General features: G+C 37.3%; 1 protein-coding gene across 1 annotated transcript in view; it reads left to right on the top strand.

The window, feature by feature from the left end:
• The window catches only part of AlaRS (alanine--tRNA ligase, cytoplasmic), a 449,485-nt gene that overhangs the window by 380,857 nt on the left and 48,800 nt on the right, over nt 1-19,828 (top strand). The window contains exon 16 of the mRNA XM_067150816.2: nt 883-1,029. Within this exon, the coding sequence (XP_067006917.2) occupies nt 883-1,029 (147 nt within the window). The remainder of the gene's footprint in view (nt 1-882; nt 1,030-19,828) is intronic.

Raw genomic sequence — 19,828 nt, forward strand, 5'->3', positions numbered from 1 at the left:
TAGTCGAACACGGATCAATACATCGTCCATCTAAATGACAGAAAAAACCAGTTTGGTGCTCGCCCACAGCTTCTCAAATGATGAATACAGCTCCCCGGTGAACAATACAACTTTTAATGTTGACTTGTCGTAAATATTCCAAAGATAGCCAAATTTCAAGGGGACAGTAGAGTCTCCAGTACATGTTCGCTGATGGTAGGTGCCAAAGTAATAGGATCCCGCAATGTTTGACGCACCATACGACAGTCCTCCCTCGGGGTTGAGTTTCCTGGTCGACCCGAACCTGCACGACATGATTGGATGCCCTTATGTACCCATTGAGTCCAACATCTGGCCACTGTGACATCTGAATGGCCCACATGTCTGGCAGTTGCACGATACGACTAACCAGCCTCTTGCAATCCCACAATGTGGCCTTTGTCAAATGCTCTCCGTTGGTGGATACGCTGTCTAACACATCTGCGAGGCATTGTGGGGGCTTCGTACTGTTTGTAGTCCTCTGTGTTTCTTGCTTAACTGTCTGACTCACAGCAGTTGACTGGTAACAAACCTAACAACAGCATGGTGCCATCACAAATGCATTCTGGTGGGTATTCTACACATTACAGATCCTTGTTAATCTAATCGTTTACTCACACATCAATGGGATGCATGTATACTGAAATGGGATAATATTGGACCACTCCTTCTGAGTGCTTAACTTTTTATTGTCAGGCAGTGTGTTATGTCATCGTATAGGCATTGTGAACATTAATTGTAACAACCTCCCTTTTTTCTTTTATGCATTTTATAGCTTGGTTAATGTGTAAGTTATATCTGATAACTGTTTAAATGTCAAACTTTGTGAAGTTTGTTTGTTAATTTCTTTTTTACTTTTTTTAGGCTCTGAAGAAAATGCAGTTATTAGAAAATGAAGTGGAAATGCTATCTTCTCTCTTAAATAATGTCTCCAGTGCTAAGGAGCTAGTTAAGAAGATAGTTGAGTTGACGGAAAGTGTGTCGCATGCAACAATTCCGTACTGGAAAAAGGTGAGCTTCATATCTTACTTATATTTCAGATGCTCCTATTATGTGTCTAAGTATTTTTGGAGGTATATTGTGATATACTAAAAAAGAGGAGAGGTGTTTCAATACGATGGCATCATTTATATTTGAAGAAGTCTGCTGCTGCTTCAAAACACATTACCCGTAGGTATATTAAAGAACTGTTATTATGAATCTCTAAACTCTACAATTTGTGCTTTTGTTAGTTTGTTTAGAAAAAGATTGTTTTTCTAGAATTATGAGACACTGACAATCTTTTGAAGATCCAGCATTATAATTCATTTGAAAGTTTAATGTAATCTGCTCTCTCTAGATTTTAAATATGAGTCAGGAGGTACAGTAGTGAAGAGGGAGAGCATGAGAAGAAACAAGCGTGAGAAATCCAGAACGTGGCGCTTGGTGCCTACTACCTTCTCAACTGTACCAAGGTGACACTTCAAGTAGTGAACTGTGCTTCTGATCAATGCGCTGCAAATGAATTTGTATTCTTCATCCCTTTGAGACATGTTTATGAGGACAATTCCTTGTTCACTCTTGTAATTTGAGCATTTCCATTTCTGTGAGTCCTTGGCGTCAGGAAGGAATTCTTTCAGGCTTGCAATAATCATTTCCACAGTTGTAGTCATGGACATTCATTCCTACGATAACAGTAGCTCTTTCGGCTGTAAAACCCTACAGAGTAGCTGTAATTTCTCATACAGGTCAATCGGAAGATGTAATGTTATTTTAAAACTTGTATGATGGAAGAATTTTCAGATAAGCTTTTGTTCTCACTGCATTTCTCTAGCTACTTCTCTCTTTCCAATTCGTCGTATCATTATGATCGACAGCTAGAGGTTTGAGATAACAATGTAAAATTTTCAACGCAGCCACCATAATTCACGAATATCTCAGAGTTTTACTTCCTCACTTTCTAATAGTTTTGCAGTGTTTTTAAGCTCCTGTAAGTTGTGTCTGGATTTGTATGTCCTATTGTTAAGGCATTGTAAATACAGTACAGTAGAAGTCCGTTCTAGCGAGAATTCATAACAGCGAAAAATGTACTCGCTATATTGGATTGTCGTTATATCAGATTTTTGTGTAAAAGTCGGAAAACTTCCCATGCACATTTAAATCGGTATGAAACGGCAATCATTTTGTTCAAAACTTGTGTTTCCGCATATGATATCCACACTACGGCTTACTTGTTATTTTTTGGAATCTGATACTACGTAAAAGTGTATGTTTAATTTAATTCTGAAAAAACTGTAGTACCGTATTTCTCTGAATCCAAGATGAACCCCACATTTTCCATCAAAAAATTGAAATTAGGTTAAAAAATTACTTTGTAAAATCATATGAATGCTTTTGTTGTACAGTAGACCATTTTTAGACGCCGAACATTGACTTTCGTCATGCCTCTTTTTTTTGCAGCTGCACAATTATTCTTTATTTCCGTGGGGTTAAGGACCATTAACTTAGAATTGGCATCGTAATACCAAAGAGAACCCATTGAAAATTTGCTGGCAGTACCTATTCCATGCGTCTCTACAATACGACAATCCATCAGGAAATTATTCTTGGTGTCTATATAACTGTTACTTATACTCAGCGTCAGATATAACCGGCTACAGCTACACGTATGTCTCACTTGCCGTCTTCGACCAAATTCAGCGGCCAGCGATGTATAGGCCTAATCGTGGACGTTGAAAGTCAACGAACGAGTTTATTGCATCACGGTATGGCCATTCTGCCCTTGTGTTTTTCGTGCACATACCTCACAATTTCATCTTCGACTTCTTTAAAGCGTCTTTGTTGCGGACCATTGAATGCATTTTTTTGTTCAGTATACATATTTTTAGCTCTTTCTCTTCACGCTAATGCCAAATATTGGCTTTAGTTACGCCTATGCCGTATTCTCTTGCGACTGCACAATTATTCTACATTTCCAAGTATTTAATAACCATTAACTTAAAATTGGCATCATAATATCGATGAGAACCCGTCGAAAATTTGCCAGCAATATCTTTTCCACGTATCTTTACAATAAGACTATCCATCACGAAAATATTCCTGCTGCCTATAAAACTTGAGTTTACCAAACGTCGAGTACAATAGACGCATTATAACTCTGCCACTGAGTAGCCGCGGCGTTTCTAAGAATTCGAAATGTTTTGATGCCATTCTGCAGATTTGAGAAACTTTTTTGTAGAGGCTAATAGAATGCTATTCTCTGTTCACTATTTCCTGAGATCCATTGATGTTACACATAGGCACTGTAGAACTGGTTGTTGCGGCTAGCGATGTATAGTAAAGAGGCGGTCGTTTATTGTCGACGAGTTTTGGGTGTGCGTGTGAAAAGCAGCAGCGTCGTTACCGTGGTAGTTGCCAGTGTTATCCATCAACAGTTAGGCCACAAATGCAAGACAACCCTCGAGTTTTCGCATGAGATTCTGAGAAAAAAATGTCTTGAATTCGGAGAAATGCGGTATCACTCCAGAGGTTTCTGTGGCAAACACTTCAGTTTTCTTCTTCAAACGGCATCACCTAACCTAACCGTATATGTATCATGAAAACATATTTGAAACATATGTAGAGAAGCGATAACTTCCTCGCGAAAAATTTACATATAAATAGCCTTTTCGAAATTTAACTAGACGCGAGAAAATATGAAATATCCTCTGAAATTTGTTATTTACGCATTTATTACGAAAACGTGTTACCCTCTTTTATTTTGCATTTTCTTTAGAGAACAGCAGTCGACGGGTATTACTTGAGGTGTATCACATTCTTACTTACAGTAATTGCCATACATAACATTAAAATTGAGTTATTCTTTACTTCAGTCTTTATTTTTAACGAGTTAACAACTGCTAAGTAAAACTCATTCAAGAATACAAATATTTGTATATTTGTATTGAATAGGTAGACACAATAATTGTATTCTTGATTGAGTTTTACTTATTGTATCTTCAATACGGAACAAAATGAGATTAGTTACTTTTAACAACTGCTGTCGGCCATGTTATTTACGCATTTATTACGAAAACGTGTTACCCTCTTTTATTTTGCATTTTCTTTAGAGAACAGCAGTCGACGGGTATTACTACTCAACTCCAATACCGCCTTTGAATGTCGACGAGAGAGCTCGCAAATGCACATAGTGAGAAAACTATACCGTACCGAAGATGATCGATCGCATTTTCTTGCAAACACTTCAGTTTTCTTATTCAAACAGAGTCACCTATCCTAACTTAACCATACTATACATATGATGAAAACACACTTCAAGCGCCAGTAGAGAAACAATAACCTTCTCGCTATAAATTTTCATAATAGCCTTTCAGTAATTTAACCAGACGCGAGAAAATATGAACTAAGTTCTGAAATCAATTGTGCACTCTGCCATATCTTGAGGTGTATCCCATTCTTATTTAATTGCAGTATTTAGCTTCAAAATTAAGCAGTCATTTAGTCAGCCTTAATTTTTAATGAGTTAACAGCCGTTATCGGACACATTATTTACGCATTTATTACGAAAATATGTTCTCTTTCATTTCAAATTTTCTTTATGGAACAGCAGTTTACGGGTACTACCAATCGACTCCGATATCGCCTTCGAAATGCAAAGTATGTTACAAGTGTTATTTTTAATATCCACCTATTCAATACAAAGAGATCTACTACATTAAGAATTAAATTTTATTATAAAATGTTACAAGGGACATGTTTTGCCCATATTAACGGCATCATCAGCCTCAAACTCAAACCTGTATGGTGAATAATCAGGATCCTGATTGTTCTTACAAATCTTAAAAGGAGGGTATCAGTGTAGGTGTTTGTCTAACATAAAATTATTAGAATGTCCTTGGTTAAAATCGTAGTATCAAGCTGCATGTCACAAGTTCACAAGATTACACTTTCCGGAGCACTGAGTCAATGCACCCAAAACCTGTTCAGGGTAGAGCAATAAACAGCTAGGTCTTTATAATGAAATAGAAATATGTTTCCTTGAATACTCCTATTGGAGGATAAGAAAAAGTAAAGCTGATAGATAGACTGTTAGAGATTTTAATTTCGTATATTAAATCTTGCTTGAAGGAGCGAAAGTTGAAGGTATATTGACGTTGATAGAACTTTTTGGTGTGAAGTCTGTAACAAGAGGAGAATGAATGCTTAGGAAAGGTATTTTTGAAAAGAATGTGGGTTTAAAAAAAGAAAACATGGAGTATGTATAAACACTTACCCTTTCGTCTGTAAAGATGTAAATCAGTTATGGAAAGGTTAGTTGAAGATAAACAATGTTATGTGTACGTTCTTTTATTTCTTTGACTTTTATGGTGTTAATCAGTTGCTGTGGTAGCGTTAAATGACTGACACTTGTGCTTATAGTTATGTGTTGTTGGTTGCAAGAGACTTTCGTGGTCGGACAAGGAGGGAGTCGTGTTTAGTTGCGGGAGATTTGCCAGAGCGGACATGAAGGGAGTCATGTTAGTTAAAGTAGTGAAGGTTCTAGAAGCTGTTAATTTAAGATTTTTAAGAATATAGTTATGTTTTGAATTTAGAGTTTGCAATAATTTGGGTAAACTATCGTATAATGGATTCTTGACTTCAGTTAAATCATTGAGGTTTATATTTTTGTTGTAGTATTGGTCCAAATATATATAGATGGTTTCAAGTTGATTCATCAACTTTCCTTTGTCTAATCTTTTAATAATTGTGGGTCTTGTTCTATCGTTGTGAAGTGATGTCCTGTTTCTTTCATATGGGAGCTCATAGCTGAAAATTTACTGCGCTTAATGGCATTATAGTGTTCTAAGTACCTAGTTTGAAAACTCCTGCCTGTTTGACCAATATAAGAGACGTTGCATTGCATGCAGGTGAGCCTGTATATGCCAGAGCCTGAGTATATGTTTTTGTTTGAATTGACTGTGTTGTGATTAAAAAATAATTTTTTGTTAGTGTTTATCATCTTAAAAGCTATACTGGTATTTTTGTTTTTTATTGGGTTCAAGACCTGGTGAAAGTTTGGATTGTTGTAGGTGAAGGTAACGAATTTGGATTTTTTGGGTTTTTCAGAGATGAGGTTTGTTGTTAATTTGAATTTGACCTTATTTATTAAATGGTTAATCATTTCAGGTTTATATCCATTGATTTTTGCTATATCTTTTTATATAACTTCGTTCTGTTTCAAGGTCTTGGTTGTTAGAGGGAATTTTAAAGCTCTGTAAATTAAACTGTGAAAAGTGGCCAATTTATGGTAGTTAGGATGTAAAGAAGTGTATTTTTGATTGTTAATGAGGTGTGAGTAGGTTTTCTGTAAATTTCAAAATCAAAGTTGCCATTAATATGAGTTACTGTGAGATCTAGGAAATTTAAGGATCCACTGACTTCATCTTCCTTGGTGAATTTAATATTTTGGTCTAGGTTGTTTAAATAATTTAAAATATCGATACTATTATTGAGATCTTTATTGATTATTACGAATGTGTCATCTCATACTGAAGCCATAAGCTAAGGCCTTTTATTTTATTTATTATTTTATGATGTTCTAAAGAATCCAAATAGAGGTCGGCTAAGATGCCTGATAAGGGATCTCCCATAGCTAGGCCTTCTTGGTGGTAAATTTTACCATTAAAAGTGAAATTGTTGTTTTTAAGCACATTTTTATGAAGTCTCTAATTCAAATTTGCTGAGGTTGCTGTGATTTGCGAGGTTGTCTTTGATAATATTTGCAGGTTCCTTTGTTGGTACATTAGAATACATATTAGTAATGTCAAAAGAACACATAATGTGATTTGGTAGTAGGGTGAATTGTTTTTAAATTTCACAGAAGTCTATTGAATTTTTTAAAGGGGATTTATTGTTAAACCTGTAAGGCCTTTTTAGAAAATAGACTAAAAAGCAAAACTACAACAGAAATAAACCACACGGTCAGGACAGCACAAAATGCATTCGATGAAACAAGCACCGGTACACGTGAAGAAAAGAATCAAAATTGCCAGAGCGACACAATAAGGGAAATGAGAAACAAATAGAATAACATATCGCCCTTAACCAACCAAAGACAAAAGGATGACGGTGAACAAGAAGCGGCAGAAAAAATTGCATGGCTGCACGTAGGTTGGCTTAAACAGAGCACCACTGCAACAAATATAAGAAAATTCTTGGAAAGGAGTGGCATTATAGGACACACGGAATGTGAAGAACTTCATACACTGGGAGACAGAAAAGCTTTTAAGGTCAGTTTCCCATATATCTATCTGGAAGATGCACAGAGCGCGGATTTCTGGTCACAGGGAATAAAAGTCAGAAGATTTCGCTTTCGGAGATATGATAGGAGACCGGAGGAAGAACGAAGGGTGGAACTTGAGTAAACATCTCACCCAATTGCCAAAGAAGAAGGAACCTTGGTCGAGCATGGAAATAAGTGTATTATTATGGAATATAGAGGGAATAATTAACACAATACCCCACATATCACAGAAGACAATAGACGAAACCGATGTTATGATACTGACAGAGACATTCCTCACGGAACCTATGGACTTGCAAGGTTACTATGGTATACACACGCTAGCGACCCCGACGGAAGGAAGACCAGCAGGGGGAGTCACAATCTTTATAAAAGGGAAACTGGGAGGTATCAAGCAGATCATCAAGGAGGAAAACATGGTCACAATAATCACATCAGAAATTACGATAATAGGAATTTATGTTCAGCCAAATACACCTATAGAAAACATAATGGATACAATATCTATAGCCATAGAACAAACGAAAGCAGAAAGGAACGTAATACTTGCCGGATATTTTAACAGCAGGATAGACAAAGAAAATACCAAAAGTCGCATCCTTCTTGAGACACTGGAAGAAGAAGGCTTCAGAATAGCGAACAAAAAAGAAACACTAACCTACTTTGCACAGAACGGTCATAGCGCCATTGACCTACTAGTTTTTAGAGGAGTACAACTACAATTGTGTGAACAAGAAGGCCTATGGAACTCATCGGCAGATCCAATAAGGAAACACATACCTATAATGACGCCTACACATGGAAATCCAACAAAAGAGGAAGGAAGCAAAAAGACCAAGTATATATACCAGAAAAATCCAGCGGGAAACAATAGAAGAAAGCGAGGAAAACATCGGGAAAGCGAGAAACCTAATAGAAGAAGAAAGACTAGAAGAAGCCTTAGAAATAGCCACCAAAGTAATAACGAAAGCTATAATAGTAAAGGAAAGAAGACACGCACCAGCTTGGTTTGACCAAGAGTGTTACAAGGAAAGAAAAGAAACTCTAAAGGCCCTGAATGCAGCAAAATTATACAGACGCCCAGAAGACCTAACAGCATATGCAGAGAAAAGGAAAAAATATAAATAAAAATGAAAAAAGAAGAATATACAGAGAAACAAGGAAGGAAACAAGCCGAGGAAGCAAAATCAGACCCATACATAGCGCTGAAAAAGAAGACGTTAATCGCAACAGGAGAAATTCATATGGAGAACTGGGAACATAATTTCTCGAACATGCTGAATAAGGAAGGGCTGAAGCAAGCATAGGACATAGAAACAGCAGAACCCACACATGCTCTGGAGCCAATAACAACGCATGAAATTATGAAAGCAATACAAGGAGGGAGAAACAAAAAATCTGCAGGACCAGACAAAATTTACATGGAACACTTAAAAGACTTAACTTGGCGAGATGGAAGAACTGTGGAAAGACCTAATGAACAAATGTATACAGACTGGGAAAATACCAGAGGGATGGAACACAGCAATTCTATAAAGATACTGTTCAAAGGAAAAGGGAGCAGAACATCACTAGACTCATTTAGAGGAGTAGCACTAGAAAATGCATCTTTTAAAGTTTTCACGAAGATACTAAATGAAAGATTACTGGAAGCCTTCAGTGGGTACACTCCAGAAAATCAGTTCGGTTTTATGAGAGGAAGGAACACGGTCCAGGCAGTGAAATACCTAATAAATCATGTAGAAGAAACCTTAAGACACAAAGGAGGGAAATATCATGCAATCTTTGTTGATTTCAAGAAGGCATTCGACTCAGTCGACAGGCAAAAGCTAATACCAATATAAATGGTCCGTTATTGGACATTATAAATTTTCCAGCTAACTCATTCCTGTTTATATTGTTTATATTGGTATTATAAATTTACTCATTCGGAACAAATATTTCAGATTCCCTATGGGAATCAACATCTATATCAGGCAAAAGCTAATTGAGAAAATGAAATTGACAATCCACGAGAGGGACCCACTAGTGAGAGTTGAAGCATGTCTACAGAGGAACATAATCCGAATATACAACAACGTAAAAATTTCTGAAGACATAATACAGACGAACGGAGTTATGCAAGGGGATGCCATGAGTCCCACACTTTTCAACATTTATACAGCAGATGTGAACCGCATAGTAGAGAAAGGATCAAAAGCAGAGCTGATCCTATACGCAGATGACATGCTGATCGGAGCGAAAGAAAAGGAGGAGGTGCAAAGGGCAGTCCGCAGACTAGAGACCTGGGCGGAGGAAAACAGCCTACAGATAAATGAAGGAAAGACAGTACAAATGACCTTCAGAAAAGGTGGGAAATCACCGCCCAAAAAAACATAACATTACACTAAAAGCCATTACAAAAAGTACAAAATTACAAATATTTGGGAATAACACTACAGACAACGGCGGTGTCCTTCGGTATACATATTCAAGAAAGAATGGCAGCAGCAATCAGAGCCTCATACAGCATCCAAAACATTTCAAACCTACCAATCAGCACGGCGATGAGACTTTTCAAGACAACAGTAGCGCCAGTGGTAACATATGGAATCGAGATCGTGTGGGAAAAGCTGAAGAACGGAGACCTGATGAGAATAGAAAGAATAAAAGCCATGTTCATGAAGAGCATTACCTGAGTTGGACAGAGCTCCATCCCGGATGGTATATGAAATGATGCGGGAGACATATTTCATAGAAGACATACGATCACAATTCTACCTACAATCAAAGGAAGCAAGCAGGGCACTAGTAAACATCAGGGAAAGGAAGAAAAGTGAAATTGACCTCAACTTCTACACCTCACCAGCGATGACGGACGATAGATGGACTAGAGAGTGCAACACACAGCGCCACGTGATAACACGACTCTCCATACATGGGTTTCACCACAAGATATGCGTAAACCAGAAGTTCCATGAGCCAGACGAAGATTGTAAGTGCACTTTGTGTGGACAGAAGTGTAGTAGATATCACATCATAACATGCACGAAAAGAACCAGGACAATTACAGACTATAGCAAAGACTGAAATTTGAAATTTATTTAATGCTCAAACTTGAGTGTACATTTCTCTATTAATTAATATGTCGGACTATTTCTACAGTTGATAATGGGTGTGTTTTTCTTATGTAATTTAGGCAATGCTCTGGTTGTGGAGGTTTTAGTGTTCATAAGGATTAGTTTTTGTTGTTCTTGTTCATTGAGTAAAAATGTGGAATTCTTTAATAGTGTTTTTGAATTTCGCTGGATTCTTATTGTGAGGTCTTTATTGACTATTGTGTAAGTCTCATTTGTGAAAAATTCTTCCGTTTTTTCAATGTAATTTTTCTTATCTATTAGAACAGTAGTCCCTCCTTTATCAGCTTTAGTTACTATTATTTGTTATCTTTTATTTTGTTTTTTACCTCTTTAATTTTGAATGATTGAGAACAGCGTTCTTATTTAAGCTTTCAATTAGTATTGGAAGTTTCTTTTTTATGTCGTGTCTAGTGTCATTTTGTAATTCTAGAGGGAGTTTTGAAATATTCGTCTCAATTTCTGCTATGGTGGTGATAACATCATTTTCTTTTTGTATACTAGGCCAATTGTGTTTTAAACCTTCACCTAAAAGTTCCATTTCTTTTTCTGAGAAGCTTGTGTTCTTGAAGTTAACTACGGCAGGAGAGTTGTTGAAAGAAGGAACCCTTTTCTTTAAGTGTATGGGTGCTTGTAGTTGATTTTCTTTTAAGTGAGCCAGTTTTTTTTAATCTAATGTGAACTGTTTCCTGCTTAGTGCATCATTTAGTTTATAATCGAAATGTAATTGAAATGAATTCCATTCTATATAGTTCACATATTGAGGCACAGATAAGTGTAGTTTATATAGTTGTAAGTTTAAGAGTAACTTCTTCTTATAGAAAGATTTTATTTCGTCCTTAAGCCAAATTTCATTAGTTTTGTTTTGGGTTCTCAATAAGTTATGAGCTGATAAGTTTCTCCTTTGGACATACCTCAAAAGTCTTGGTACTGGTTTTATTCTCAGACATTCTTTAAGGAAATCTATGTCTTTACTTAAACTGCTAATCTTAACTTTCAGGTTCAGAAATTTGTTTAGCATATAATAGGCCTGGTTGGCTTTTACATTACACGTTATAATTCTCATGTATTTATGTACATTCCAATACGGACCTAACGTGAGAATTATGACGTGTAATCGCCTTCGAATGTCAACGAGAGAACTCGCTAGTGCACATAGCAAGGAAACGATGCCAAAGGTAATCGATCACATGTAATATTGCTGGGGTGCATAAATATCGGTAACGGAAAAAATCGTGCACGCTTAATCGCTCGCAATGGCGGATGCATCAGTGATAGGGTTCTAACTGTAGCCGAAGGACGATGCACAGTTTAATATAGGAAGTTTAAAGGGACAGAAAAAAATCGTCGCTATAATGGAGTTCTCGTTATATGTCGTACTTGCTATAGTGGACTTGTACTGTGGATGTCTGCTATGGCGAGTACGGCATATAGCGAGAACTCGTTATAATGACAGCTTTATTCTGTTCCTTGAAAATCTCTACTATATTAAACTGTGTATTATCCTTCAGTAATGGCAAGAACCCAATCACTGACGCATCCGTTATTATGAGCAATATAGCGTGCATAATTTTTTCCATTATCACTATTCATGCACTCCAGCAGTTACTGTATTTTCTCGCATGATTGACGCACTTCTTTAACGAAAAATACAGGTGAAAACTTTGGATGCGTAAACTATTCAAGGAATTCAGATATTTAAAAACTGTTTACAATTAATTTACATTTAAAAGATATAACTTAATACCGTATTTTCTCGCGTAATTAACACCCTTGCATAATTTACACATCCCAATATTTTAGGGTCCAAAGTGGAGAAAAAGAAATGTTCACGAATTTGACTTGTTGGAACATCCATCACACAGCTCCGGATACGTTTCTAAATCAAGATGTCAAATACTCAAGTAACAACCTTCCTATTGCAAAAGCGGGCATTCTAAATACAGAGCAACGTACTGTTATTACAAGTAATAAATCTCATTGTAGAGCGTATTGGACATCAGATTATGAACATTAAAATAAGAATAATAGTTAACACCACCTTTCCAATACTTATCTTTCCTTATATTTAGGAAATAACCATTACAACAGGCGTTGTAAGATGGTAATGTATTTGTAAGATGGTAACAACGCCTGTTGTAATGTTTATTTCCTAAATATAAGGTAAGATAAGTATTGGAAAGGTGGTGTTAACTATTATTGTTATTTTAATATGCATAGTGCTGTTATTAGCCGGCAGGAAATCACACTGCACTAGTTCAGTGAGGGAATCAGCCCAGATGTGACTAGTGAGCTCTCTTCCAGCCTGGTATAAACATATTTTACGAGTGGTTCGGGTATGGGTCGTTCTGTGATCTCAAAATCGTTTGCTAGTCCACAGTGAGGAAGTAAATATTTGAGTAATACTGCATCAAATAAACTCACCATGATTAGTTACGCCGAAACATACGGGAATGGGACAGTGGGCCGCAAGTATACAGTGTCTGAATGCAACATGCGCTAGCGCGGTAACATTGAAGTGCACTTCAGTCGCCAACAAGTCTCGCAAAGCAACGTTGGATAACCTGTTCCTCATGAAATTCTGTATTTTAAAGAAAGAAAAATAGCCGCTGCACATAGAATCAGTGTCTCAGATTTGAAGGTTAGCCACAGCTGGAGGATTAATTTTATGAAGAGAAATGGACTCCTCTTCATCGAAGAATAGGATTATGCCAAAAATTTATAAATGAATTCAACCAAAAAGTAATTGATTTTCATCGCTTTGTGATTGAGAAGCCTAAAGTGAAGGCATATTTGATCTCCAAAATAGGAACCGCAGGTCAGGCGTCAGTCAGTTTCCATATGCCACAAAGTCGAACAATCTATAAGAAAGGAACATTGAGTGTTATCGTGCGCGCTACCGGAAGCGAAAAACAACGATCTACTCCAATGTTTGTTGTAACAGCTGATGGCAGAAAGCTTGCACCTTACATTGTTTTAAAACAATTTTTAAAAATGTTAATTGCGCAAAGCAACATTTCCTCGAAGGATCCACGTTCGTATCCAAGAAAAAGGGTGGATGGACATGTTACTGGTACAGGATTGGATACGAACGATTTGGGAAAATATAGCAGGGTCCCTCCTTTGATGCCGGGCCTTCTTGTGTTGGAAATTTTTCTTTTTTTGCCGGTATGTCATTGTTAAGATATTAATTGTACTTTTATTAGTTCATGGTTACTTCACTTCAGGTCGTATTGTCAGCTCGTAACGGGAAGAATATTTTCCATTGTTGGTACTTCAAACCCATATGTCTAACTTACCTGATGTACTCTATTTGACTTCAGAAATAATTTCACGCTGGAATTTTATGCCAAATGACGACATTGCAAATGAGTTGAACCATTTGTGTTTATATTATGTGTGATGCATCTTTTAAATATAAATAAATTGTAAATAATTTTTAAATATCTGAATTCCTTGAATAATTTACGCATCCGAAGTTTTTGCCTGTATTTTTCGGACATGCGTGCATTTTATATCGTGTATGTACAGGTACAGAGAAAAGTATAGGCTGTCTACCGTGTTTTGAAGATGCGATGAGAGTATTAAAAGGCGTGAAAGAGACGAGAGATAGTATGAAAACTTTTCCCACTGGGGCTTATAAAAAAAATACATGTAAAATACCTGAAAACAAATATTTTAAGAAACATTTGCAGTGGGGTGCTGTAAAATATCACCACATTATTGCGGATTACACTCTTTGACCATGAATTATTTTAATACCAATATAAATGGTCTCATTCCTGTTGCCAGCGTTTCGCCCCAGTGTGCTAAATTGGGCTCATCAGTTGGTAAATACCACACCTACCAAGACGCATGGCTAGTACATACTGTGGAGGCCACTGCGTAGGCTACTTGGAGCCACCAGCAGTGTCAATGCACTATGACAGACTTTGTCTCATTAGCAAAAATTGATGCCTGCCTGGCCATCAGATGATATAGATGTTGATTCCCACAGGGAACCTGAAATATTTGTCCCAAATGAGTACTATAAATTTTTATAAATTTACTCATTCGGGACAAATATTTCAGGTTTCCTATGGGAATTAACATCTGTATCACATGAATTATTTCGCGGTTAAACTCAGCCATGTGCGAGAGAAATTATTTTGACCGTCATCTTGAATGGGACAATACTTCAATCGACTACAGTCGAAACTCAACGGTGCGATTTCAACATGCGTACCCCCATTGAAAAATGCAGATGCCTGTCCACTTCCTGGATTTGTTGCCGTTAATAAATTATTTCATGGCTTTTTCAGTATCTATAACGGGGCTACACAAGACAAATAAGCACCACGCTAGTCAACTTCACATGATTACCTAATCCTTATGAAGTCTATCACGCAACAAATATTTACTACCCTTCACTGCAGCACTCAACACAGAATACGTTTCTAACTTCTGAATGGAATGTGAAATATAAGCACAAACAGGTTTACTGTATTATTCAGCAATATCAACAAAAACCGGAGAACAAAACTGAACTTTCCTGAGGCTAATGGCTTGCTTCCCAAACCTATAATTTACTCTCTAACGTTCCGAAAACCAAGGCCATTTCCCATTTTCGTGTAACTTTCCCCCTGTTGCGACAGCTGTAATCTGTGTTCGGAATCACATTCCTTTCAGAAGGGATGATAAAGAACAATTTCAGGGCTGTGAAAAATGTGATTGTACTGAGCGATAATAATGAATTATGTGACGCGATAAATGAGGTATTTTTAAATAGATTTAATACGTGAATCGGGACTCTGAATTTACCACATGTTAAGTGAGAAATCGCCTTAATGAGGAATGCGCATTACAAGGTTTCACCATATTTTCTCTCGTCTGGTTAATTTTCAGAAAGGCTATTTCCAAGTAATTTATAGCGAAAAGGTTATCATTACTCCACTTGTGCTTGAAATATGTTTTCATGATACTATGAGGTTATGTTAGGGTAGGTGACTCTGTTTTAAAAAGAAAACTGAAACGTTTGCTACAGAAGCCACTGGAGTGAAATTACTCCAGTTTTCCAAAATGAAATTAAACATCCGCGTTCACGTTGTCGCGGAATCAGAAAAATAACTTACAAGTAGGCCGCAGTATGAAAATCAGTGAAAACTCAAGTTTTAAACAAACGGATTGCCATTACATACCAATTGTAATGTGTGTGGATTTATTTCCCATCTTTTACGAAAAAATTGGATATAAGGACAATCTGCGATGGCGAGTACATTTTATGCCGTAATGAATTCTCGCTATAACAGACTTCTACTGTATTTAAATTTGTGAATTTATATGTAATGTTGTTGCTATGTCAGCAGCGTTCCAGGCCTGAGGTCGTAAAAAATAGAAAAGTTACACTTAACAAGTAATGATCTTATCTCTTGTCGAAGTAGTCCCCTTGGCTGTCTATGTACAATTGCCAGTGTTTCTGTACGTCTTGGAAGCAAGCAGAGAAATTGGCAACTACAATGCTTGTAATCTCATGTGTCACAGCTGTTGAATGTCTGCAATATCTTGATGAAGCTTTCCTTTCAGTCGCAGTTTCACTGGTGGAAACAAGAAAAAATTGCAAGGCGAGAGGTTAGGCGAATATGGTGGATGTGGGATGACAATGACAGAATGTCTGGCCAGATACTCGGTAACAGATAAAACAGTACGAGGTCTTGCATTGTGATGCGGTAAGAAGCAGGGTGGCGATGTTGAATTGCTTGTCGTAATCATTTCAAGACTTCATTGTAAAGAGTTTAGTTCACTGTTTCGCCTGATGGAACATACTCATGGTGAACTAACCCTTTACTGTCAAAGAATGCATTCAACATTGTCTTTGTTCTCAGTGGTTGACCTTTGGCTTTTTTCGAAGCTGGTGATCCAGGACTCTGCCATTCTGCACTTTGACGCTTCGGTGTGGGGGCATACTGCTAACACCTAATTTCATTCCCAGCAATAATCTTTGTTGGAAATATGGGATCACGTCTGGCCCTATCCAGTAGTTCCGCAGAAATTCTGCGTCTTTCTTCTTTCTGGTCGTATTGTTAGGGTCTGTGGGACCATTCTTGCATTCAGTTTCTGTTTTCCCTAAATCATCGCGTAAAATATCATTAGATACGTCACTATTCAAATTTTGCTCTCCTGATATTGCACACACAGTTACATGACTGTTTTCTTGCAATAACTGCCTTACGCGCTCCACATTTGCATCGGAATGTTCTGTAGATGGGCAGCCAGTTCTGGGATCGTCCTGCACTGAATCTCTGCCTTTTTGAAACCTTTTGTACCACTTGAACACACGACTTCTTGACAGTGCATCGCCTCACTTGTGTAATCATTGTCCACATTTTACTAGTGGTTTCCCTGAGCTTGACGCAAAACTTAATGTTCACTCTTTGGTCAGAATCAGTGTTCATTGTGTCACCATCACTAAACCAAACAATGTTGCTAAGCACAGCCCTGCACCTAGTGCGTGTGCATGGAAATATGGCCAAGGCCATCTCATAACATTCTCATACATGGTAATATAAAACAAATTTGTGTTGCAACCTCAGAAATACAACACTTGTCCTGGAATTTTTCTGACAAAGGGTTTATTTACTGTATTAAGCCAGTAGAAAGTATTTGTACCCCTTAGTTTTACGTAAGTCATGTTAAGGCATGTGAATTTATATGTGATTGCGCTGTAATGATTATGGTGGTATACTACTTGTAGGGGTATGTTTTGCGAATTTTGGCAGAATTTCCTAATGCCTACATTGTAATTGTGTAAGGGATATTTTAAGTTATTTCTTCAAATTTTATACTAATTTCTTTGTGATATGTTTTAATTATTATAATGCACTATTAATCACTTTTAGTTGTCAAGTCTTTTTTTCTTGTTTTAATGTACAGTACTTCCTTTTTATTCTTCTTTTGTTAATCTTTAACTGTCAGGTTCTGTACCTTTTTATATGTAACTACAGTAGGACCTTGTTAAGACTTTTCTGCAAGGGACAAGGAAAGAGAACGTGTTAAGGAAGAAAAAGTAAAATAATAACTATCCAACAGGAACATGAGAACTTTACCAATTTGCTTAAAATCTACTTACTTCTGTTACAAAGGGGATTATTACGAACAGACAGAAGGAGCAGCAATGGGTTCACCTCTGTCACCAGTGATTGCTAATATTTTTATGGAAAACTTTGAGTCTGCTGCATTTACTACAGCGCCATTGAAACCCAAGTGCTTCTATCGTTCAGTGGATGACACATTTTCAGTCTGTCCACATAGAAGGGAAACATTGAATTTTTGGAGCACCTTAATTCCATTAACAGTAAGATTGACTTCATGATGGAAGTAGGAAATGAAGGTAAATTACCTTTTCTTGATGTGCTAGTATACAAGAAAAATGATGGTTAGCTAAGCCATGCAATGTACAAGAAACGTACACATTCTTACATCACCACCCCTGCCAAAAAGCACCTCTCCTTCGAATATTATTTACTAGGGTGAATAACGTTGCAGACGTTGATAACCGCTCAAGTGCATTAAGAGAACTGACAACATCCATGAAGAAAAACAGCTATACATCAGGAGACATAGCACGAGCTGTAAAGATCAACAGGGATAGTACCAAGTAGGACTACAATAAAAAAAGAAAGTATTCCTTCCTTACATGGCAGCTAACTGACAGAATAGGGTGCATTCTTAGGAAGTACAATATAATTCCAGTTTTCACCACAGACCAGAAGCTCAAATCCCTGTTTCAACCATTCAAACAAAAACCACTTCTCGAAACACCAGGCGTGTATGAAGTTCCATGTGGTTGTTGTTGCTTATATGTTGGCATAACGAAAAGGCTTATCAGCACCAGGTCGAAAGAACACATTAGGTCGGTAAAGAATGTCACTGTTTCATCCTCCACGGAGAATGCCATAAGCCAGTCTGCCATAGCAGAACATTTCAACAGTACAGACCATGAAATCCTCTTTGATCAAACAAAGGTAAAAGACTTCTATGCTCGACTTGTAAGGGAAGTTATAGAGATAGGGCTGTGCCCAAATAACATCAACAGGGAAGACAGCTTCAAGTTATCAAATACATGGAGACCTGTACTGCAAAAATACATGCATAACACCACCATGGAACAGTGGGACGCACTCACAAAACTGTCGACAGAGGGCGGTGAATCTCAGCACGAGGATCTTCGTCCAATTAGTGGGATAGCCTAAATATTGGCAGGAGGTAGCTGGAGAGTTAGTTTTATTAGTATGCTATTCCTCTGGTTCATAAATTTTCTGATACTACCGGTACGTAACACACTGGTTCATCGTAGTATTCCAGCTACTCAATCCCTACTCTGAGAAGCTGATTGGAATTAGCAGTGTGCACACTTAACGGAATAATGGCAGAGGAGTGTTTTGAGCTGTCTGCGGTGTAGTCATTCCAGCTCTGAAACGTTGAACTGTTAGATTGGCAGCATAGTAACCATTCGTTAAAAGTGAGAAAATGTGCAATTTTTCATATGATCGAGTATTTCAATGGCATTTCTTTTAATCGTGACATTCCTACTGCCATCATTGTAATGACCTATGTAGACTTCCGTTGGGAAAACTACACAGTCTTTCTGTGGATGTAAAAGGGCAGGTGGAGATTATCTGCCATTCTAATGAAAACTACAACTCGATTGTGACTGTTAGTAGGCAAGAAGGCCTGCCATTACAATGAAAATTCCCTAATCCAGTCTTCTCATGAGAAAAGATGTATGGTGATTTCCCCGTTGTGTTTCTGGGGTCAGAGCTATGCAATTGAATACAATCTTACTCACAAGGTCTACAGTACTTAACCTAGAATTTTGCATACAGTAGACAATTCCATAGCGAAGCAGGGTTCAACAGCTAGTCACTTATATATAGTATTACCCTGCTTTTACGTTCCTGTATTCAACGTTTTCCTGTCATTGACAACACTTTTTGTCAGTTCCCTCAGATTTTCTATGCTTGCAATATATTAAAATCATCAAATTTATGTTTGTGACATTTGATGCTTCCCACCATATACACCACGTCTGGCTGTTCCAAAGGGGAAAAAATTTAAATAAAACAGTGTCACAACTAACCTAAAATGCTTCAAGTAATCACGGCATGATGACCAAGTTCCCTTGTCTAACTCTCAGCCTGGAACTTCCTCTTTCCCTTGCATGTAGATAGGTGGTGATGCTTAACCCATGCACTTTTATTTTTTGAGAAGCTACACTGGTGAAGTTATCAAATGATTCAGTGTTCATCTTGCCCAAGTTAATTATTAGCTTGGTTACTGTTTTGCGCATGCTTTTGTTGTTGCAGTTGTTAAAGTTATTGTTGCTGATTAATCGCATTTACCATATGTATGCAAATACTCTGCCCATATTTTTTCCAGAACTTGGCCAACAAAAAAC

This window comes from Anabrus simplex, chromosome 7, assembly GCF_040414725.1.
Source record: "Anabrus simplex isolate iqAnaSimp1 chromosome 7, ASM4041472v1, whole genome shotgun sequence".
Lineage (NCBI taxonomy): Eukaryota > Metazoa > Arthropoda > Insecta > Orthoptera > Tettigoniidae > Anabrus > Anabrus simplex.